This window comes from Balaenoptera ricei, chromosome 7 (genome assembly GCF_028023285.1).
Source record: "Balaenoptera ricei isolate mBalRic1 chromosome 7, mBalRic1.hap2, whole genome shotgun sequence".
Classification (NCBI taxonomy): Eukaryota; Metazoa; Chordata; class Mammalia; order Artiodactyla; family Balaenopteridae; genus Balaenoptera; species Balaenoptera ricei.
Window position 1 is genome coordinate 46,415,352 of NC_082645.1, and position 25,421 is coordinate 46,440,772.

The 25,421-nt window shown below is 37.8% G+C and overlaps 1 protein-coding gene across 4 annotated transcripts in view; it reads left to right on the plus strand.

Annotated features, from left to right (window-relative positions):
• Nucleotides 1–25,421, plus strand: part of GPD2 (glycerol-3-phosphate dehydrogenase 2) — a 137,772-nt gene that overhangs the window by 87,193 nt on the left and 25,158 nt on the right. For all 4 annotated transcript variants that reach the window (XM_059927909.1, XM_059927910.1, XM_059927911.1 and 1 more), the window contains exons 7-9: nt 15,053–15,217; nt 16,046–16,190; nt 22,642–22,835. In XM_059927909.1, the coding sequence (XP_059783892.1) occupies nt 15,053–15,217; nt 16,046–16,190; nt 22,642–22,835 (504 nt within the window). The remainder of the gene's footprint in view (nt 1–15,052; nt 15,218–16,045; nt 16,191–22,641; nt 22,836–25,421) is intronic.

The following is a 25,421-nucleotide window of genomic DNA, read 5'->3' on the forward strand; positions in this document are numbered from 1 at the left end:
CTAGGGACCATATTTGGGTGGTTAGTGGGAGAGTCTTGGATGAGATTTTATGCTGATTTGAAGGAACCCAGGCTGAAAGAGAGGTGAAGAGGTAGGAAAAAGAAGGTGTAATACATGGAGCGGTATCCGTCTCTTTGCTCACACTTCCTTGACAACTCCAACATTCACTGATTAGATTTTCTTATATTTTTGATAGTTGTCTTTGTGGCTTGGCCTTTTTATTTACTATATGTCAGCCCTTTCTGGTCTTTTGTTAAATTGTCCTCAGTTTGGAAGTGAGTTAATAAACTAATGTCAAGTGGTTTACAAATTCTGTTTTAAGAGAAATCTAGATTTTTAAAAACTTTGGTAACGTGGGCTTTAAAAACTCTGTAACTGCCCAACTGGCTTATGTCAACATTTTGGAAAGCGTATCAGTCTTTAAAGCAGTGTTAGAGATATAAACCCTTGGGGGAGTGAGGAATGCCTGGTGCATGCTAATTTTGTACTTATCCAGGTGGAAGAGAGAGAGGAATAGCCAAAGCTATAGATAGAACAAAGGGATGTCACCTGCCACCTGGTCTCAGTTTGGGCTTCGCTCTCCTCACTAATTCCATATCAGAACATCAGTGGTTTACTTATTTATTTCTAACCTGTATCATATTAAGATCTTACTTTGACAAATCGCATTTTGATTTATAGTCTGTGCTTTTGGCGTGTGCTTTAATAGCACTAGCCAACTCTAGACACATACTGAATTCATTATGTACCTTATGTATGTAAGTAGTAATACTTCCTTTTAATGAACATACGGTCACATCAAAGTGCTGTGAGGTTGTTTTACAAAAGCGTCTTTGTGCAGTGCTCCTGAGAAGTTTTGAGACATATGTTAAGTTGAAGACTAATATGCTGCATTTTAAGTTGTATTTTAATGGAGTAATATATTATAATCTGGCCTCTCAAGGTGAATAGTCTGTTTGGGTCTTTGATTCTTAGGCTTAGGTTTTTAATTAGAATTCAATATTTTTGACACTTAAATTTTTTATTTGTGACCAGGTGAACTTAAAGCTCATAAAGTAAAATTGACTTTGAATTTGTATCCTGAACTATGGTACTGATAAAGGGTAGATGAGTGATTCTTTTTCGTATTTTCTATAGGCAGTAAGACGTTCACAGAATCTACTCTTATAGATAGCTATATGTGGCAGCCCTAAACCGTGGCTAGATCCGCTAAACTGTTTCTTTTTCTTTTTTTTTTTTAAGATTTTTAAACTTTTATTTATTTATTTATGGCTGTGTTGGGTCTTCGTTTCTGTGCGAGGGCTTTCTCTAGTTGCGGCAAGTGGGGGCCGCGCTTCATCGCGGTGCGCGGGCCTCTCACTATCGCGGCCTCTCTTGTTGCGGAGCACAGGCTCCGGACGCGCAGGCTCAGTAGTTGTGGCTCACGGGCCTAGTTGCTCCGCGGCATGTGGGATCTTCCCAGACCAGGGCTCGAACCCGTGTGCCCTGCATTGGCAGGCAGATTCTCAACCACTGCGCCACCAGGGAACATAGAGTGCAAGTCCAATATTGGGCAGGGACTCTAATGCTTGGTGTATATGGCAGGAGAGACTGCAGCCTGGTAAACACCAGGGATTCCCTTGTCTAGGGATTCCCGGGAGGCAGGTAACAGTTTGTGGGCAGAGTCTAATTCTGGAGGGCTGGGACTCCTCGTATATTGTCACGTGCCATCAGGATTCACTCAGGGACTACTTAGGGCTGAGCCTACAAGTTGAAGGTTGTCCGTAATTATAGCTGGGTGAGTGTATCTTGACCGTCTCAGATAGAAACTAGTATGATCTTTCTTTGACAGTAACCACTGACTAGCATTTCCAGGAAGACTTTGAGAATTGCTGGGTATATGGGAAAGAAACTCTGCTCGCTGGAGCGTGGTATTGTTTTTACTTTTCATTTTAAAACAAAAGTGAAAACATTACTAATAGTTATGGTGTGTCCCAGCCTTGTGTTTAAGAGTTGAAAGTAAAACTAATAAATGTATTTTCAATTTGGTGTGGCATTGTGTAGCATCTAACTTTATTTTTTTATAAGAAATTATTAGAAATGTGAGGGTGTGGTTAGTTTTTGTTCGTTTGTTTTTAGTTAGTTTTTTACATTTGAGTCTTGCTGCATGTTACCATGCTCCAGAATTTCAGAGACAAAAGGAAAATTTTTTGACGTTCATTGAAACCTTTTGGGTGAAAAATTTGTTTTAATGGTACTATTTAATTTTAATTTATGTAAGAGTTTATCAGAAATGAGTCTATAGCCTATTTATTGAATCTTCTCTTGTTTAAACTCTTAAATATTTATTGTGCAGATTTCAATCAAACTGTTTAGAATATTGGAAATGTCTTTCTCAAGTACAGGAGCATTGATTAGCTCTATTGTCAATTTATTTTCCCCCAGAGAGGGAGTTCTAAACAACCACGTTTTATTGGTGTGGAAAGTTTGACAACACGTGTCAGGGTAAAGGAAACTTCACATGAACCAGATTAACTATAGATTTGTCATTGGGAGCCCCATAAGCATAATGGTGATGGTGGCAGCAAAAATAATCTTCCTTTCCTTCCCTCCATCCTTCCTCCCTGCTTCTTTCCTTCCTCTTTCCCATTTTAAAGCTTTAATTCCCTGCCCCCAGCTTTATTTAGGTATAATTGAAAAATAAAGTTGTAAGATATTTAAAAGTATATAATGTGATGATTTGATATACATATACATTGTGAAAGGATTCCCTTCATTGATTTATAAAATTTTAAGTTTTTATTATCAAAGCTTGCAAACATACATGAAGGAAAGTAGGATTTTGAACTGATGTGTACCATCTCCAGCTGTCACAATTATCAACTCACGGGTACTCTTATTTTATCTATTCCCTCCCTCCCTCCCTCTCTTTCCCTCCACTCTCTTTTTTTTTTTTCTCCTAGAGCAGAGGTCAAATCCCTACCTGCCTCTTATTTTGTATGCGAGAATGGTTTTTATATTTTTAAATGGTTAAATTTTGTGGCATGAAATTACATAAAATTTAAATTTCAGTGTCTGTAAAATAGAGTTTTATTGGAACACAGCCATGCTAATTCATTTAGGTATTGCCAACAGCAGAGTTGAATAGGTCAATAGAGATCGAATGGCTTTAAAGAAAAAGTGTGCCATCCCCACACCTAGAACATTTTAAAGCATATTTAACTGATAAGGATTATTCTTTATTTTTTAATAATTTAAAGCTACCATGCCATTATTATACCCAACTAAATTAAAGAGAATTTTCAATGTCATCTAATACACTGTCCATATTCAAATTTTATGAGTTGCAGATTGACCAGCCAGAAGTTGAAGTATCATTGAAGGTTAGAGCAATGAAACAAAACTTCGTTATGCGTGTGTCAGGAAATGGGTTGTTTTCTTTTACTTAGAAATGAACATTTTCAAATTAGATAATAGAATGCAGTTATCTATTTTCTAGTCTTTTGAACAGTATGAACAGTCATACTGAGTCATCAGTAAGTTACAACTCAAGCTACTTTCTCAAAGTAGAAGATCTTTTTTTCTTACTATGTCTAGTCTTTTTTTTCTCGGTTGTGTTCATCTTTCCAGAAGAACAAATCTGTTGGCTTTAAAAATATGGCTAGAGCATCTGGCGTAGTATTTGATGTGTGTGGTTGCAATATTGACATAATTTCATTGATAACTACATTGTGTATAAACTTTCTGTTTTTTTTATCTTGGCGATGTCAGATATTCTACTAGCTGTTCGCAGGTAGGTAGTGACATTAAAGGAAGAGCCCTGTTAAGCTGGTTCTCACAGTATTTGCACCTCGGTCTTCTGCCTCATCATGTGATCTTGGCTGTAAGGATTCACAGTATCTATTTTTTCACTTCTCTCAGGGTGATAAGGCTCTGCTAAATTGATGGGCACTAGCTGAGTGCACAGACTATTGAATTATAAATTGATTACCTTAGACAACAAATGTTTTAGCACCTTCCTACATGCCTGGCACTATTGTCCTTCCTGGAGGTAAATCGGTGGTGGTGATGGCTTCGGTGGGTAGAACTAAGTCCCTGCCCTTAATTTATTAATTCCTGGGAGAAACAAAACATCCATGTGGCTCACATGAGTCATCCATGACTCACGATTGCTGTTACAAAAGAAAAAATTTCCAGCAGGGCAAACCTATTTAAATGACCAAATTAAGATGAGGATTTTGCTTATTTAGTACTTAGCAAGTTCAAGCAAAAGCAATTGGATATTTTTTACTATAGTTTGAAACAATATCTGTTAAAGGTATATTTGTCAAATGAGTCTGAAGGTTTTGTTTTTGTAGTTACAAAGAGAACTAAATTCTTACTTTTCTTCCTGTTTTGGAGTTCAAGCCCCAAATTAAGTTTCTAAATAAACATTGAATCTGGGTTGCTCAGAGGTATTATTCTGAAAACTGAGGAACGCTTATGATTTGGATAGCAAGTAAAAGACTATCTCAGACGAAAGGAGAGAGGGAAGGTAAACTTAGTAGAAGGAAATCTTTGTTGACAATAATAGCTTCATTCTCACAGTGCTTCCCAGTTTACAAATGCTTCCCTGTACGCTCTAACCTGACCATTTCAGTGGCAAAGAAGTTGGTGTCAACTCTGCTTTGCAGGTGAAGAAACAGGCTCTGACGGGTAAAGGGATATGTCCAGCATCAAGTCAGTCTGTGGCTTGCTGTGTCCTGGACTCAGGTGTTCTGAGTCTCCAGGCCCAGTGCTCTCCCTGGGCTGAGAGCCTGCTTTTCTTGTTCATGTGATAGTACACATTCTTTTCAATCAGGACATTGGGCTCTGGTCAGACTGATTTGATAACAACTTGATAAGGTGTAGAATCTTCCCGTGATTAGAGGCAGAAATCTGATACGATACAGGACTCACTTGCAACAGATAAAGCTTCTCAAAAGGTTGCTTCCAGTTAGAATTCCCCAGCTGGTCCTTAGGACACGGTTCCATGTTATTTATTATGTAGCTCACACTCGGAATCACCCCCTGGGGCAGGTGGAGCCGTTCCAGTGGGTTTGTAAAAAGTTGTGTGCATGTACTCACACACAAATGAGGAGACGGGGCCTGGGAGATGGTTCCAGGTAAGTGAAAGGAATCGCTCGCTTTTGCCAGTCCTTTTATGAGAGGTCGACTGTTTCCCATTGAAGGCTTTCTTTTCCTTCGTTATAGAATTCGACTCTCAGTTGGCTTATTTGACATTTTGGGATGGCAGCTTATAAAATTGGTAGAGCTGGAAGGAACCAGAGAGATCATGAAGTTCCACTCTGTGGCTCCAGCAGTGAGGAAACTGAAGCACAGGGCTTGGGACTGGCCCAGGTTTTTAGTCACAGGCAAAAGAAAAATAAATTGGGCTGACTTAAGGAGAAAAAACCTTTCTGAGGGGACCTGAACAGCAGGCAGCGATGCTGGGAAAGCTGCTGAAGATATAAATATTTGCAGCATCCAAAGCTGCAGGCGCAATCCTATCCCAGAAGTGGTGCACCAAAGACGTTAACGCTGATTACCGCCCCTCGTGTCTCGGTCAGCCATCGCTGTTGGCATCTCTGTCCCCATTCCCCTAGTACGGGATGGTGCCGCCTCCGCCTTTGGCCTCCACCTTTGAATTCTCCGTGTCCGGTTCTCTGGGTCACTAGCTCTAGATTGAAGTCTGTGTGGGGAGCATCCGATTGGCGGAGTGGGGTTAGAGGTCCGTGTGCGGGGGACAGGTAGACCCTACCTCTTGCGAGGCTTCTGTGATGGGGAGAAGGGGGGATGCTGGGAAGCAAAAACAAACCAACAAAACCCAGACAGTTATTTGTTACAGAAACACATCCGGTTAGTGGCTCTCTGAGGCATTAGAACTTGGATCTTTTGACTTTTCTCAGTTTATAGCAAGTGTTGATTTCCTTGGTAGAAACTGGCAGAGGCTCCCCATTTTTAAAAGAAAATGAAGTCCTCTGGATGAAGACTTGGTGATTCTGATATTTCCAAACACTCTGTTATCCTGTCAACGCTGTTTTTCTTCTGGATTGAAAATCACTCCCCTGTCTTCCTATCCTTGGTGGCACACAGAAAAGAATACCTCGCGCATCAGTGGTAAAACGTAAAGAGAGAAAGAAAGAGAAACAAAAAAGAGTAGGCAGTGTTCAGGAAGTGCAGAGATTAGAGATTAGTTGTCAACACGTTTCAGGAAAAGCTTGCCAGATTGATGAGCAAGAAACCATTTAGAACTAGAAAATATACAGAGCTTTCTTTTTGTTTTGATTTGTTAAGTATTTTGGGCAGTAGCGATATCTTTTAATTAAGGTACAAAGTGGTCTTGACTTTTCAGTACATTTTTTAACCTTTTAATAATAATAGTTAATGTTTATTGAGAACTATGATGTCAGAACAGACATTCCCTATCTCACTCCTCGACCTCTGTCAATCCCATTGTCATTCCCCCTGTATAGATGAGTGACTAGCACCTTAGATGAAGCAACTAGAGTGAGGTTTCATCTAGTTGGTTGAGATGAGGCTTGAACTTACGTCCACACTCCTATGAACAAAGCCTTGCAGATCTTCCTGTAACATAAGAGAGAAAGAGAGGTATGTCTGGAGCACTATGCTTGGTGATATTTTAGGAAAACTGCAGAGGGAAGAGAAAGGAAAAGGGCTCAGAAATGGAGAGACTTTTTGGAACTTGCGACCTTTCCAAGTTGGACTGTAAACTTGCTCTTGTTCTCAGAGTCCTGGGGTAGCTGAGCCAATCCGTTTCGATCTGCACCCCACAGTGATACTTAGCTCACTGACCGGCACATAGTAGGTGTTCAGTAAATATAATTGTTAAAGAAATAAATCTCAAGCATCCTCAGGTCAGTTATCTTGGGTTAAGATGCCATGCATTCCAGACAGCTGCTCTCAGTAAAGAAAGACCCTTACCCTCAAAGGTGATTATCAGCGACTTTGGTGCATCTCACAAACAACTAAGGAGGATGACCTGTGGCTTTAGGCCACATAAATGTATGGTCTGTAAAGAGTCTCTATAGTGTGTCACGCTTCCTGACTTTTCAACTTCATTTCAACTAATTTTTGTCACATTGCTCCTTTTTCCTTTTTCTTCCTTAAAAGTATAAAAACCTATTATTGACTTGTACTAGAGAGAGAACTAATTGTTCTGCATGGGAGGGGAGGGGGTCTTTACCGTAAACTGATGTATAGACATCTTTGCACAGATGAGAGAAAATGAATACCCAAAGCATTCTGTTGTTTGAAGTTTAAATGTGGTTTTATTTTCATTCAAACCTAGGTAGATTCCTAAGTATCTGAGAAGTAGAAAACTTACTCTTCATTAGATTTATTTAAAACTTTTTCAAGAAAGGAAAGCCCTGAGGGTATAGAAATTTTATGTACTTAAATATGTCATGTTAAGGCACTTCACAGTGTTTCGTTTACACGGGGCCAGAGACCACAGATCCACGCTGATTGCTAATTATTCAGGTTGTAAATAGCTTATTCAAAAACTTAGGGGGAGACAAAAGAAAGATGAAGGAACAAAAGGCCTGCGATAATGAAAAGGATATTGTGAAGAGAAGGGCTGGGCAGAATTATGATGCAGGTCACATTCTGTGCCTGTATTTAATTGTACCTTTGTATTTAATAATAAAAATGATTACATGCTCAGGGCTAACAGGTGTCCCTTCCTGAGAACTGTAGTATGGATAAGTGACAGCAAATTACTCCAATTCATAAACTTTGAATATTATGCTTTTGAGTTTCACCAGTCTATACTAGAAGACATTTCCTGCAAAAATGTACATCAGCCCAGGAAGATTTCTAAACCTAATTCTTGATAAGTATTGATATATATAAACTATAGGTGACTGCTTTAAAGTATGAATGACAAAAAATCACTTTGCAGACACTGTTTAATCAAATATAGCTGTGCTAATACCGTAGTCACATTTCTGATAGTTTATGCTTCATATAAGCTTTGGCTATAACTGCACATTAGTAGTGATTAAAGTTTATAGGTGGTGGTCTTGCTATTAGGACTTAACCTTCCCTGCATTTCTCTACTTCTTGCTTATCTTGACCACTTTTTCTAACTGCCCCGCCTTCCCTAACCCCCCAGGTTGTTGCTCTTCCTGCCCCCTATTTTCCCTTCTGTTGCCGTTATTGCAATTTGTAATTGTCTTTAATTTGTTTTACTTGACTTTACCTGTCTTCCCCATTAGAATGTGGTTCCATAGAGCAGAGACCAGGGTTAGCTTATTTTCCCTACTCAGTGGATCCCTAATGCCTATCATCATGCCTGGCTCATAATATGTCCTCAATCAATATTTGTTAAAGGGATATGCCACTTGCTGTTCTGATCATACATCAAGCCCTTGCTTGCTTTAACTTGATCACTAGCCTTTTTCTTTCGCTTGTACTTTGACCAAAAAGTTTGTGGTAGGAGACATCCTGTTTCTATTGTCTGCTGGGTAGCTAGGTAGAGAGACCATAGTCCCTTGGTTCAGTGGAAACCACAGCTATAGTGGGGGTAGGGTTAGGGGTTAGGAGCTGTTCCTAGAATCTCTAAGACCTGAGCACATTTCCCATATTTGAACAATCTCTGACCTGTGATTGTGTTGTATAATCATGTTCATTCATTTATTCATGCATTCATCAAATATCTGAATGTCTACCAGGTAGCAAATGCTATGTTAGGCACTGGTAAAGCAAAATTGAATAAGATGCCCTCTATCTTCTAGGAACATATTATTAGAATCAAGGTGCCCTAGGCCTGAAACTATGTCTGTTTGGGTGTCTGTTGTAAATCCAGCTCCTAGCATAATCCCTGGCACATTTAAAAGCATGTAGTACATATTTGCTCAATAAATGAGTGAGTGTTGAATGCAATTATTTAGAAAATAGTTTGTGCTGTAATAAGGATATGTACATAGTGCCATAGAAGCACAGAGGAGAGAAGGCTGTTGTGTCTGAGAGGAGTCAGGGAAGGTTTCATGAAAGAAAGATGAACATTTGAATAGTTTACCAGGAAGGGTAAGATGTTCCATGGAGTAGGGATACCATGAGCGAAAAGTCAGAGGTGTGAAAGAGCTGAGTTTTACTCGAGGATGAGCGCTTTGGTCAGCCTGGAGATTTAGGGTGAATGTAGGGGGTGGTGGGCATCGAGGCTGTTATTAATTTCCTTATTCAGGTACCCTATGCACTAACTAGCTCTTGTGACACAATTTAATCACCTACCACCATCTATTTATAGCATTTCTATAGGAAAATTAATTGTGTTCTAAATAGCCATCTTAGAATGCAGTCTCGAAGATAGAACCTGTTTTTAAGCTGGGACTGATGTTATTAGAAAATTGGCTACATTGCCTGTATAAGTTATCTGTTGCCACAATTCCACATAACAACCATAAAACCTAAGCAGCATGAAAACAATTAGGATTTATTGCTCATGCATTGGAGTGTTCATCTAGGTGGTTCTTCTGATCTTGTCTGGGGTTGGCTCAGCAATTCTTCTGGTCTCCGCTGAACTTGGACTCATGTTTGGAGGTTCAGCAGAGACTCACTGTCTGTCAGCTGATGTAGGATGGCCTGGGCTGGGATGACCGGGGCAATTCACCACAGGCCTCTCATTGTCCTCCTGGTACCAGCAGGCTAGCCTGGGCATGTCATTTTCATGGCACTGGCAGAGCCTCCTTTTTAAATCACATCTACTAACATTCCCTTGACCAAAACAATTTCACATGGCTGGGTCCAGAGGCAAAGTGGGAACCTACACTGTGAAGACTCTTGGCAATGGGCATGGATACAGGGAGGAGTGAAGAATTGGGACAATTTTTTGCAGTATAGTATGTGGCTCATAAAAACTAATCAAATCAAGATTTCATTATAATTCTAGATCTAATGGAAGAATATTATTTCTCATTTTATTTTTCTGATTTCCTTTACAAAGCACCTATCTTTTGGTCTTCGTTAACCCCAATCTTTTTTAAAACATGCTGGGCCAAAGTCAGAGAAATCGGAAATGAGGAAAAGATTACAAGTGAAATCTTGAAAGAGAGAGGTAGCTATTGAAGAGTAGCCATTACGTGCATTGTATAATTTCAGAGGCTCCCACCCAGCTCCTGTCCGTTTATAGGACACTGAAACCCAGAGGAATGCAGTGCATCACTTACATTCTTCCAACCAGGTTAGTGACTCACTCAAAACTCATGACCCGATCATCCCAAGCCCAGAGCTGTGTCTTGTAACGTACATTCTCCCTAAACTGTTTCATGCGTCTCCCTGATCCCTTCCACTCCCCACACAAATAATCGTTTTTATAAATAAGTTAGTTTTAGGGGAAATTGCATTCTGTTATAATTTACGTGAAAAGTATGTTCTCATTTGACTTTTCCTTTTCAAGCTTACTCATTGTATGTACTTAAACCGGAATTTAGTAATCTCCTTACACAAAGACACATACACACACACACACACCCCTATTTTGCTCTGCCTCTCTCTACCTGCACTCTTCCCATGAGAAAGGAAAATTTTAAATATAAAGGTTATATTAAATCAGCTTGAGTTTGGTGTGTTAGCCTTTGAATTACCTTTGCCAGACTGTTAAGAAGCTTCAGAGAGGTCATTGTGTCACTCAGTGTCAGTCAGAGACAATAAAGCATGCCCTGTGAATTTTGTGAGAAATGGGATTAAAGCTTTAGGGAGGTATTCTTTCACACTAGCATCCTTTTTCCCTCTGCTAGAAGTAACCACGTGATTGCATAAGACCCAGGTCAGGGCTCAGGGAGGTGGAAGGAAATACTCCCAGCATTTCCACAGTGGCAGTTTTTTATTGATGATAAAGTTATGGACGGGGTTATTTTAATTAAGAACTAATTTTTTGCTAACAAACTTTCTATATGGTTTCTGGGTCCATAGATTGGTCTGTGGCTATCTATGTAAATGGCCATTTAACAGTAGGCTGTATTAAAGGAAGATTGTATGTAGGATTTCAGAGCATCATGGAATTTTAGATCTGAAGGACCAGGAAAATGCCAGCTAATTTGTTACATAGGGTTCTTTCATATTTACTCATTCTTATAACTTTTTTTTTATACATTCAATGATTGTTTCTCTTTTTTTCAGCTATTTTGCATGTTAACTTTTGCCAAACTTTGAAACCCTCTGAGGAGAACTATATTGCTCTGTCTCCAAAATATTTATATTTGAGGCCTATCTTATAGAAAATTACATCTTAAAATGTTTTTCACTTAAAATATCTCTCACCATCCTGGGTGCAAGGCCATTGCGGACTAAGGCAAAATCCTTCTCTGCCACTACTGACCTTCATCTCTTTGGTGGGTAGATTTTATATTTTGTTTTTCTAAACAAGGGAAAACAGTTATAGTTCCACCTCCTATGTGCTTCCTCTCGTCTGAGTTGTAAGTTCAGTACGTGCACATATGTAAGATTTCAAGTGCAAAAGGAGAACAGAGTAGGAAACAGATTTTCACAGTCCCCGTCTGGGTCCTTGCGTAAGTGCCAACGTAAAGCTATTCACCGATCAGTGAATAGTATCATGTTGCCTGGCTCTAAGGCATTTGAAAATCCAAACTTAATAAGCAGATCAATTGGGTGGGGGAGTTGAGATTATTGTTTGGCATTCCAATGACATGCAGTGTTGTCAAAACCTTTTTACTCCAGAAATAAAATTACAGGAGGCATATAGATACCTTTCAAAATGTCAGAAAGGGAGTTGGGGGGGATTTAGTTAAGAATAGTGAAAATATACCACTTATCACAGGAAGCATACACTGCGAGCATCTGGGTATCTCAGGGTAAAGGGTGAATTTAATGTGGGTTGGGGAGGGGGAGGTCTGCCCTGAATCCAAGCAGGTAAATGAATTAAGCTGAATGTCTGCAAAGAGGGGACTTCTGGGTAGAGGTGTGAGCTCCTGGGCCAAGAGAGAAGTCAAATTACTTAACTCCTCAATTTTTAGGAGCTTATAATAACTGTGTTTGTATTCCCCTTCAGAGCAAAGGGCAACTTGAGGGTTAAGTCTTGAGGGAATCATTCATATCCATTTCTCTTTCTGTCCCACTTATTCAACTTATATATAAGGGCTAACTTGGGTTTAAGTTAAGATTTTACACATTTCTGGGGTTTCCCTGCTCCCTTCAAATTTATTGCCACCAACTTACTGATGTCTGAAATTTTTTTTTAACTTGAGACAAAGCATTCCATTCTATAGTTAGAGATAATACTATAAATCTATAAGGACTATAAAATTTTATATAATTATATAAGATTTATATAAATCTAGAAGACTATAAATCTAAGACTATAAATAAACCTGTTTATTTAACACATCGAATGGAATTTGGCTAAACTTAACACTTACTGGGTACGTGTTCTGTGCTTGGTACTAATGAGGAAAAGAAAAGATGAACAAGTAAGACCCTGCCTTCCCATGACTGGGCTGAGAAGACATGGAAATCATATATATAGTAATTACAGTGGGATACTACTTCCAGGAGAACCGAGATCTCCCTGTATCTTTTTCACCACTGGGTTCCTTGCATTTTTTACAGTGCCTGACTCATAACCAAGGCTTATTATTATTTTTTTAAGTCGATGGATACAGGGATGACTAGTATGATAAAGACTATAAAAATGGTTTGTACAAGGTACAGTGTTGATGCAGAAGGTGGAATGAACGACTTGGCCTTGGAGGGATGCAACGCAGATAAGGAGAGTCTTCATGGGAGGTATTGAATCAGCTCATGAGACAGGAATAGGAGCTGTCCAGAGCTTCCAGAATGGCTTTCCAGCCAAAAGAATTAGTGTGGACAAAGGCAAGAAGGTGTGAAGTGACATGGACGTTCAGGGCGTTGTAAATAATTTGACAACCCTCTATAGTAGAATAAAGGCAGTAGGAGAATTTTGGCAGGTGAGGGCCTTCATAAATAAGTAACATTTTTGATTCGAGTCCAGGCAGATGCTGCTAGGTATCTGAGTGGGCATGCAAAATACGGACCAAGGGAACTTGTTTCCACCTCACACTTTTAACTGAGGTTTATCTTGTTTACCTTCGAAAGGATTGGGATTTGGAAGCTAATTAGGGAGGTATATCTTAGTACGGAAACAGTAGAGCTTGATGAACTATACCAATACTGCTCCAATGAGATTTTATAATTTAGAAAGGTATTAAAAGAAAGATTTTGTATTTTCAAAAGTTAGAGTTTCATTACCAGATGATCATGTAAATAGATAATGCCACTTTACAAAGGGATCTGTCATTTAATAAGTGGGCTTTCTGCCTGGTTCCTTTGAACAGTGACATCATATAGGATTTAAAATAGTTGATTTTCACGTAACTTTCCAGAGAACCGTCCTGTGTGTAAATCAAGGCGCACTTGGATGGGTGAGAGTTCCCCTACCATAGGAACATGACTTGGATTTCTTGTACTACCCGTAGGGTGTTTCATTATTATGTACATAAATTCACTAGAAAGATTGGGTGGGATGAGTACTTCCTTCAGTTTAGACGTGTAATCTCTTTAGTTTAAAGAGAAGATCTATAATCTCTTTAGTTTAAAGAGAAGAGTTTTTATTTTGTTTCTTTGGACTGTTTGTGAAGCATATTCCAATATTAAATGAGCCCTACATGAATAAAAGTGAGTTTCTTAAACTTAACTTTAAATGTACCTACTGACTATTAGCATCTTTAGGGTTTTGCTGAGTTGAAATTGATAGAAATGCTACCCTTCTTTCTTCCCACTCATAGTTCAGCTGCTGCTGCTGTTGTTTTCTTCTACTTTCATTCTATTAATTTTTGGATAAAATAACTCCTTATTTTGCATGTTGAGTTTTAACGTACGTTCTCCACTTGATAGAGGCTTTAATTTTGAGGGAAAGGTTCTTGGCTGATTGCATTAGTTTAGCGGTTCTAGAATAAGATGTTTGTGGGGAGGGGCGGCAGAACCCTGTCATTGATTCTCTCTTTATAACTGTGCCCTTTTAGCTGGAACCGATTACCTGTGTAGTGCTTCTGGCCCTGTGCAGACTGAATCACAAGGAAGAAACTTTACATAAAACATTTATACTAAATGTTTGGTATGCTGGCAACATAAATCAACAACAATATCCATTATAAATTCATCCCTTTATCAGTATTATCTTGATAGAACTGATCCCAATGTGTGGGAATTTGAACGCTGCTTCAATACATCTAGCCCTGGGTAATTAATTATTCAGGGCACAGAGAACCTGGCCCCTGTGCTGTAGAGTAATTCTTCCTGGTCAGCGTTAACTCCACTGGCAATAATAAATAGAAAAAGTCTCTAGTGATGCCAGTATTTTAAAGTGATTAATCATCTTTCCCCCCTTCGCCTCCCCCTTAGTTTTCTTTAACTAGGATTTTTCAGCAATAAATCTTTAACAATACAGGTAGGAATTGTTCTGTAATTAAATTTTGCCCTGCTTAATTTCTTACCTTTTATGTACGATTAAAAAAAGTGTTACATTTTAAGGGGCTCTGATCAAAATTCAAACCAAGAAAAATCCTTTTATAGAATACTGAGAGATTCTCTATGGAAGATTAAGCTCTTGATTTTGAATATTAGATAGAGCACATATTCATAAAAATTGTTCATCAGCACCAGTTGGGGTGTCAAATATTCTGAAGTTTTGAATTGCTTCACTTTCTTGCGTACGGGTTGTCTGTATTAGGAAAAGTCTGACATATACATATGTTCCCAAACTGAGAGAATACTTACTTATTTCTTAACTTTCAAATAATTGATGTGAGCTCTGTAGGAAAGGGAGATTTTTCGTCCTTTTGTGGTACACAGAGTGCACTTGCAGAAATGGCAGGTAAATGCCTGCCCGAGAACGACCATGTATTTTCAAATAATGCCCTATAGAGCTGACTAGCCATCATGTATATTCTGGGAGACAGGGACAGATGTGACATATCTGTTGTGACACACTTCCGTACCACCAGTCTGTGGCTCGAGGTGACTCCCGTCCCTCCTCTGATGCTTTCCCCTGCTGCAGGACAACACAACGACGCACGGATGAACCTTGCCATTGCTCTCACTGCTGCCAGGTATGGGGCTGCCACGGCCAATTACATGGAGGTCGTGAGCTTGCTCAAGAAGACAGACCCCCAGACAGGGAAGGAGCGCGTGAGCGGTGCGCGATGCAAGGACGTGCTCACAGGTATGCGAAGGCTCAGGCAGGGAGGGATTTCCTAGCATCTTGCCTTGCCTATATAAAGACTGAATGATAATTTTTCTGTCGCTTCTCTTTTATTGAAGCGAGATTTCAGAGTCCTATTAATTATATTCCTTATTGTCAACAATGACTGGTTTCACATGAAAATTTTCCCTTGTAGGACCTGGCAATTTTTCCTCTTTGTGTTAAACAATAATGATGATCATGATAATAATAGATGCCCACAAAATTCCCACAGCTATGAATGCATTCTGTTTTCTTTGCAAAAACATGTTATTAAGAAAATTCACTAATGTGCCAAGTTTCAGAGTATCATTTAGGTGACATAAGCAGTGCGTTTACATGTCATTAAAGTCAATCACTTTAACTTTGGTGAGATTTTCATGCCCGTCCGGTTCTATGGCCGTGTGGGCGAAGTTTCAAAATTACATCGTTTCCTTCAAAACCAGCACTGTGAAATATATCATCTCACAGCAACACTGCTCACACATTTGAGTTTTAAGGAGAAAGCGGCTAATTTACTCGCTTTCTTCCTATTTGGCACTTTAATGCCGGGCATTTTGCAAACTAGAATGAGAGCTGAAATGAAAAAGTGGCATGTTTTTCTTCCTGCGGTTTGGACTTGGTTTCAATAAATTTACTCACATGCAAACCTTTTGTGTGGCTTCTCAATGACTCTGGTTGCCCGTGTCACTTAGTGTGGCATACAGTATACTCCACCATAGGTTAAGTTAAGAGATGAATTAATAATCCAAAACGTCAGTGAGCAGAGAAACAAACGGGGTGTGTGATTGACGCTGCTTTCTTTCACAGGGGAGGAATTTGATGTAAGAGCCAAGTGTGTTATCAATGCCACGGGACCGTTCACAGACATCGTGCGCAAAATGGATGATAAGGATGCCGCAGCTATCTGCCAGCCCAGTGCTGGCGTCCACATCGTGATGCCTGGTTATTACAGGTACCCGTGTTCCCACTCGGCCATCGTCGTCAGAGAACGAGGGCCGCAAGAAATGGTCTACATTTATTCTTGTGGCACACCTTTCTTACTAATAGATGGTCTAGCTCACTGTTCAAAATGAGAAGAAATGAGTAAAAAAAAAAAAAAAAAAAAAACTCTTCCAAAGCACAAAATACAAACCAGGCTTGTGTATTTCTTAGCTTTTATGGCAATACTCCTTTCTATGAGTTAGTGATTTGGGATCTATTTTTGTACTTTTTTCAGTGTACTTATCATCAGAGGCTAAGCCTTACTATTTTTGAATTTTAATTTTCATTAAAACCCTAAAAATAATTTTTCAAAAATGTCCATAAAGGACTTTCATTAAGACACTAAAAAGTTAATTTCATAAAATACTCAGATTTGCTTATGAAGAATCTGAAAATGAGGACCACTCAAGTATTCTTGTTTATAACTTTTGAAATGTGCTTTGAAAAATACTATAGCAAGTAAAAATTGGTTATTATTTCTGATTTATCATATTAACAAAGATAATCACAGGTAGAGAAATAGAGGTGAAATAAGAACAGCTATTAATTGAAAATCATTTAAAAGTTAGGTGATGGGCACATGAAACTGAGATTTTTGTGTGTGTTTGAATTTTTAATATTTTTTTATTTTTAATAAATTAGAAAAGAAACATTTACATGATCCTAACTAAGAAATTGATAATTATTACCCCTCAGGTACATTTCAAGACATCTGGGGAAAAATTCGTGTGTCTATGCTGAGTATGGAACATTTTTATTTCCACGTGTGGTAAATCTAATAGGCAAACTAGTACATAATTCTGTGAAATAATGATTGATGCTCAAGGTATTCATTAAGACATGATTTGTAGTTGAGAAATATTACAAACCACTTCAGTTTCTAACCTTAGGAGAATGGATAAGTAAATTATGGTGTACCTGCACAAGGGAGTATTATATGTTCATTAAAAATAATAATTATAAATAACATTAGTGTCCTAAGAAAACGCTAGTGATACAATGTTAGTTTAGAATGGAGGATACAAGATTGTATGTGTAACACGATCTAAGCATCATATAAGTATATAGAAAAGAGATTAAAAGAAATATGTTAAATACCAATGGTGATTATCTCTAGGTGATGTGATTATGGGTAAAAAGGTAATTTCTAGGTAATGTGGTTAGGATGAGAGCTATCTCTTCCATATTTTAATAACTTTCCATAAAAGATATATACATTTTTCATATTTGATAAAACAGATATACAGATCCATGATATTTCATTTAATATCTGCATTCTTCTAGAATGCTATCCTGCTATGTAATAGATGATACTGCCTTATTAATTATCAGTTTTCCAGTAACTAAGTCTTCTTGAAGAGAGTCCAAGATATACCTAATTGTACCAAACACAAGTCTAATGAGAAAGATATTACACTTCTACCAAGAGGAATATTAATGAAATTTCTTATCCACCAGCTTCCAAGGTTTCTTTGTCATTTTCTAAATGTCTACGTGTAATTGGTAGACAGTCATTAGTATTTTCACTTAGGACTGGAGAAACCAAGGTGCTTCCAGTCTCAATGATAAAAACTTATGCAGTGGTGCTTAACAGAGTTTTAAAAACTGCTAACAGAAGTTTAGTTCAAATGAAAAGGAGAGAAGTAAATATATGTACATGTTGCAAATGTTTCTTGTATATAGAGAAGTTTTCAAAACTAGTTCCAGACCCAATTATATATATTTATTTTGTGTTGGGTAAAAATATGCAAGGCCAGCTAGTTTGTAAGTTTTTTGGAGTTGTTTTTTTTAACGTTTCATAGAGTACAGATGTAATACCTAAACTATAGACACACACATCACCATAATCCTTATATTTGTTTAGATCTTACTTGATTCAACATATTTTCCTGTACATTCTGTTTCGTATCTTCTTCACTATTGTCGCATGATGTCAGAGGACACATTAGTATTCTGTATTATTTCCTGTGTTATTTCTGCCACTTAATAATGACATTGTTTGGGACAAGCCATTTTATTCTGCAAACCTTAATTTGCCTATCATTAAAATGGGAAGGCATTTTGCTCTTTCCAGTACATAGACAAAGACAGTATGAAGAGTAACTTCAGGTGATACCTTGGTAAAGAACTTCCTGGTTTGTTCATCACTTTACCTCTTGCTAACTCTGTGACTTTGGGAAGCTGCTCATTTCAGCTTCTGGTTCCTTATCTCACGGTAGTACCTATTTGTATACATTTTGACAATGATTCTTTATTTACTTTTTATCTGTTTTCTTGACTGCTATATCCCCAGCTCCTGGTATATTATCTGGCACATAATAATGACCAGTAAATATTTTTTGAATGAATCCTACTAACTTTTTTGTGATAACTTGCCCAAATTGAGATTGTTGCTTTTTTTAATTAAAATTTTAATATAATACCTATAAGGGAATTTTAAATATATAGATATTAAAATATAAAAACAAAATGTGATTCTTCATTTTACTGCCAAGATAACCCCTGTAGACAAAAATAAACAAAAATAATCACTATAGAAAAATAGAAAGACATAAAATGAAAAGTGAAAGCCTCCCTCTTTTCCTCATGCCCCCAACTTCAGTTTTTGATAACACTTCCTTCTGATTCCTTCCATAAAATTTTGTGTTTATATTTGCACAAATGTATATCCTTTTAAGTTTTTTTTCATGAAGGAAGTCGTGCTACACATATGTCCTGTAGTATGCTTTATAATATGCTAATAACAGAGCAGATAGGTGGTTTTAAAGAAATATAAATATATATCACCTGCATGTATAATAGTATTTTCAAAACAGAATACCTTTCTTAATCCTAAAAATTAGGCATTAGCTTGGGGCCCCTGCCCATAAGTCATGAAAGTGTTAGTCACAGCTGGGTCTATTTCAGTCTAAGATGCAGTAAGTGATCTCATTCTACTTTGGGAGAAATTAATATCTCCATTTTTAGCACCTTCAACTACAACCACTACACATCGTGTGGGAAACCTTAGAGGAGTGGTCTGGCAGCCCAGTTCCTGTTCAGGCTCTGTTTCAGATGAGTCCCTTGGTTTGGGATTACAGCCTGGGTTAAGCGTTTGGTCCCTCTTTCAGCACTGACCTTGAGCAGCTGTATCGCTGGCATCCCAGAGGGATGTTTTACTTTCCATATCAAGTCATTCTCTTGGGTGGGTTGGGGTCAGGAGATCTCAGCCTGAAATGGTTCTCTGGATTTCTCAATCTCACTCAACAATTATAACTCAAGGGTTCTACTAGGTCCTCAGAGATGAGTCAGACCTTCTGGTGCTGCCCTATAAACCCGCTGATAATAACTTAAGGCCTAGCATTTCAAGTAGAACCTGATCAGTTTGGCAATGCAACGAGTTCAGGAGCCACTGATTTATTGACTTTAGGCGGCTAAATGGAGAGTGAGGACCAGTGTATCCTGTTGGGCTATTTTCAGGGTCTCTTTATGGAATTTATTAAGCTTGTTATGACCCTAACTAACATTCCACATGTGGAATTATCTTGTGCCATGGTAGCAGCTTTCTCTCTCTCTCTCTCTCTTTCTCTCATTCTGGATTGTTTTTATTTCATAAAACTCAACACACAGAAATCATTTACTTTTGAAGGCACTAAGAACATTAAGAAGGCATTAAGAGCAAATCTGGAATTTTCATCAGAGTTGTGGGTAGATGCTCTTACAAAAGCAGCAACAATACACCAAATGACTGAAATACATGAAAATAATCATCTCCTCCTTGTAGCCTACAGATGCTTTTTATTGCTGACGAAAGGTCAATTTTTTTTTTTCTATAACGTGTGTGCATACTGCTAGCTCCAACACTGATTGCTAAGTAGTTAACAATAAATTGATTTCAGTTTAAATAAGGGTACTTCAGGACGGCAATGGTCTGCATGAGAAAAATGTTCATTAGATCTAATCCTAGACACACACGTAAATTAGCATCCAGCTTTTCCTGCTGATGTCAAGTGAATTATACATATTGAGAAAAGACCTATGCCTCACCGCATTGTATATACCATCACTATAGTTGATAGTCATTTTCAAACTTTTGTGCCACCTTGCAGAATTAATCATTTGTAAGAAAACAAACTTTTCCCTAAGGGTGAGTTATGAATTAGGTAATTTAGAACCGATGAGAGGTATTTCCAAGTGGATTCTTAAATTTTTATACCATTCATTAATAGCTTTGGCTTCCCTCTGTGCTTGTTAATTTTATGTTTGACACATATGTCTTCACTTAAGCAGTTGATTCTCTACAGGGTCCAGTTATGTGTTTGTTGGTAACCATCACATTCACCCTTTAAACTGCTTTTTATTGCACTGAAAGATTTTAAAAGATTCAGGAGTTGTGCTTTTCTAACAGCATTTCATGTCTCAGTTGCTGAATATTATAATTTTATGCTGATGTTGATCAAGTTTATTGAGTTAGACACATAATATGATATCTGGTCCATAAAATGATGATATATAAAATATACCAACATGTAATTTGTTCCTTAAATATTAGAATATGGAATTTATCCTTTTGTTTCAATATAGCACTATTTACCAAATTAAAAGTTTGAACTCATGAGTTAATTTCTAATCACAAAGTGACTTATTTAATCTAAGGGCATATCAACCCAGGATCAAATTAGGTGCTTACAAAACATATTTTAACTAGTTTCTTTTAAGATCTTTAGAGAGTTTTATGGCAAATACAAAGAAAAAAATATAGGCATACAGAGACCAAAAATACTCCATATTTGTAGTTTTCAATGTATTTTTAAAAAGTAAAATTATTTCCTGTAAGTAACCCTGAGTGAAGATGAGATCTTAGCTGAAGATTTAAATGATTGACACACTTCTGTGGTGCTTTTTGCATGTGCTAAATAGAATAACTGAGGCCTGCTCTCTCCTGTGTCTCATGTAGGCTGCAGATAGTGATTTCTTTCTGCAAGGCTGTGTGGACATGGCAGGCATTTCATGGGGCTGATGGGTCTTTGCAAAGAAATATTAGTACTCCTTATGGTTTAAATGAAGAAGATATATTAGCTAAGCTGACTGTAGGTTTCTTTTTCATAAAAAAGCCATTTTTGTTTTGCTTTTAAACAGTATTTAGACTCTCATCCTTACACATTTGAATCTGAGTTTCATATTTTTTTTTAATTTTAAGGGAATGATAAGCATAAATAGTTGACCGTATGCCCTTTAAAATATGTGGGTTTAAGAGGGATTTCTTGAAACCAAATAGAATTATATTTCCTATTCAAGAAATGTTATTAATAGAAGCTAAAAATATATTCACAGAAAATACCTTTAACATTGGCTCCTTATGAGAGTTCAGTCAAATTGAAACAGCTGTCTGAAGATCAGTAGTGTTCAACTGTTTAAAAGGGACACTTGCAGATTCCTTCCAGTGCTTTAGCAGGACCTCCACAATTTTAGAATGGTTCATGGATACATTAAAACAAGAGTTTCTAATGATTTAATAATAGAGCTGAACAGATTTTGTTAACGTTTATTTACACTTGCCTGTTCTTTCAAGTGTGTTTCACAATTTGGTTTTAGAATACTAAGTAGGTATTAGAAAAATTCTTGATTAACATTTTTGAAGGTTTTACATAGTCTGTCAGAAGAGGCGTCCTTGAACCTTGATTTAGCAGCATAATACACCAGCATCTTCTGCCTATTTAAAGATTTTCATTGCTAAGATATTACTCTCCTTTTTGACCTTATATCCCAGTACACTGTTATTTAGGTAGTAGTAGAAAACTGAGCCCTTTTCTCATGGATGCGCTTCTTGAGATTTCTGTAAAATTGAAATAAAGTAAGAAATCTCATATTTGGTGAAGTGGTACAAGCTTATTCAGGCACAACGGAGTAAAGAACTTTTTGATTACATTTTAGTTTCTAGAAAGTTAGACCCTTCACTTTTCTCATGTACTTCTGAGACCTTAAACTGAAAGACGTGCCAGATGTCAAATGTCCCAGGAAAATACTTTTCATAGACTTGAAAAAAGGTTGAAGAGCTATCCTTCATTGACCATCATGAAAGAAATTATAGACATTTATCCTGCTGACATTATCTGATGTGAATGGTCCAAGGGATATAAAAACCCAAACAACTGGAAATTGAAGTCCACTTACTTAATTTACCTTGCATTACTGAGTGGGGAGGCCTGAGTTCTGCTGTGGAATATTATTATTATTATCACACTTGCCCCATTCCTTTTGTGTTACCAGAATTATTTTTTCTTTTAGGAATTTCTAGATTAGGGTAGTGGCAATAAAAGTAACAGTTCATGTGTTTCTTGTTTGTTTATATGAGAATTAGTGAATAAAATAGTTTTTAGAATGCAGATTAAGAGCAAACTTCGGCTAATTTCAGAAATATATGACCCTTCTTTTTATCCCAGCCCAGAGAGCATGGGACTTCTTGACCCAGCGACCAGTGATGGGCGAGTTATTTTCTTCTTACCCTGGCAAAAGATGACTATCGCTGGCACTACCGACACTCCAACTGACGTCACACACCATCCTATTCCTTCCGAAGAAGACATCAACTTCATTTTGAATGAAGTGCGTAACTACTTGAGTTGTGACGTTGAAGGTAACTTATGAAGTTTATCCTCCCACTTTTATATCTCCCAAACCATTCCAGCTCTCACTGGGTAACTGCCATGTGTCCAGTCTGACTCATCTTCACACCTGGCCGCCTCTAACTCTTATGTGCTGACCACTTCTTCTAGAAGGTTTATGAGGACCACGTTGTAACACAGTAGGAAGAAGTTGCCTTTTTTCCCTCTACTTTCCACATCCACGTGAAACATATACTGTCCTTTTCTGGTCCTTTCTAATGGCAAGATTGGAGTGCTATTACGGGAGCTCTAAACACCCATATGCTCTTCCAGAAAAGTATGAAATGTTTGCATCACTATTTAATTTCTAGAGCTTGGGAAGATTTACAGATCTAGGATATCCATAGGAAATAATTAATCAGAGAAATGAGAGGATAGAGGTATGTGTTCTAAGAAATTTAGTGAGCTGTTATTATGTGGAAACTGGAGTATTGACAGTGGATTTAGCTAAGAAGAATAAGTATACTTGTTTTAATTGAAAAAGCCAAAGTTTACTTCTTTCCAGTGCTAACCTGAGCATGCTTTCTTTTAACTTGGATGTCATAGTACCTTCTTTTAACTTGGATGCCATAGCATTTTCTCCAGTGGACATAGATGGTATATAATGCAATTTTTTTTTAAATCCGTGCTAGTTTCAGAAGTTTCCCAACATTATTTCCTATCTCAGTTAATAGCCTCATCATCCAACTAGTCACCCAGGCTAGAAATGGCATGCTTCTCTTTGCTGATCCTTCTCTTTCCACATCCACTCCAACTCCCATCAATGCTCACTCTGAAGTATCCTGTAAACCCCCTCTCACTTTCATTACTCTGGGTCACACCTGTGTCACTTTTCACTTAAAGCGTTGCACTGGCCCCCTAACTTGCTTCCATATATTAGGTCTCTGTCCCCACCCAGTCTGGTCCTTCCATCAGAACTCTCTAAAACATGGTTCTGATCATCACTTCCCTGCACAAAAATATCCCTTTGATATCTCATCATTAACTTCAGGAAAAATTTTAAACTATCTCATATGGAATCTAAGGCTTTCCACGACTTGTCTTTGCAGGTTTATGTTCAACTACTCCACTTATGTGCATGCAATAGTTTAATCATATTGCATTACTTACTATTTCCAAATCAGGTCATACACTTTTTTTTTTTTAATTAATTAATTTATTTATTTTTGGCTGTGTTGGGTCTTTTTTTTTTTCTATGCGAGGGCTTTCTCTAGTTGCGGCGAGCGGGGGCCACTCTTCATCGCGGTGCACGGGCCTCTCACTATCGCGGCCTCTCTTGTTGTGGAGCACAGGCTCCAGACGCGCAGGCTCAGTAGCTGTGGCTCACGGGCTCAGCCGCTCCGCGGCATGTGGGATCTTCCCAGACCAGGGCTCGAACCCGTGTCCCCTGCATTGGCAGGCAGACTCTCAACCACTGCGCCATCAGGGAAGCCCCAGGTCATGCATTTTTAAACCTTCATGCCTTGTTTACTTAGGTTGAAGTCTTGCTCTGGGATGTCCTTTCCCCCAACTTCTCATTTTGGCAAAATACTATTTATACTTCAGAAGCCAGCTATCTTTTGTAGTCCCCTAGAATGCTGGTCCAGTATATCACAACATTATACAATAGGTAATAGTCTAAGATATATTCTTACTTGTAGCTCCTTACGGGTAAGGATTCTTTATTCAGTTACAAAGCTTGTTATATATCTGTTATGCCACTCATGATTGTTTTAAATCAAAATGAATTAGTAATAGGTGCTTTCAGGGTTTTTGATGCTGGTAACAATTTGAAAATCTATATTAAGGTAGAAAGTTTAAGATTTTTGAAACTAGTCTTCATCTGTTTATATCAGGAATCTCCTATAATGTTGGCTTCAATGGAGGACATGCAAAGACACAATTTTTGTCTTAAGGTGACTCACTAGCATATATGAGTCCTTTTTCCCTAAAGAATTTTTTTCATTATGTGATCACACATTTACAAACAAACAGACTGCTTTAAAAAATGGTTTAGGGGATTCTCCTACTTTAATTGATTGATCCATATTGTATAGTTTTAGTTTCTTCTAATTTCAAATAATGGATGTAATTTCATTTTGAGTAGATTCTCTTTGGATAGCTATAATAATAGTATAAATGTATTAAATGCACGTAATTGAAATCTGTGTGGCTAAATTTATACTCTTTCACACACACACACAACACTCAAACATAGTTGTTTAAGAAATAGTCATGCCCTGTTTAATAGCCATACTTAAGTACTCAAAATGCATTTCAATTTCAGCTTTTTTTTCATTTTTTGCAAAGTAGGAGGAGCTTCATCTGGGTATGATTGTATTTTAATGTATTGATTATTGTTAATGAATCCTGCTTCATTTCACATTTACCTGGGTATGATATTTGTTAAAAGTAGGTTTATACTGGGCCATAAGAACAGGAAGTTTAGATGGTTAGGGCAAGAAATCAAATTAATTCAAGAGCAGAGAGCTATAGTTGACAGTTTCCAAATTCTTAAAGTTCAAATGCACTAACGAGAAATCTAACTGCTTATACGGGGTGTGCTGGGAACAGGTGTA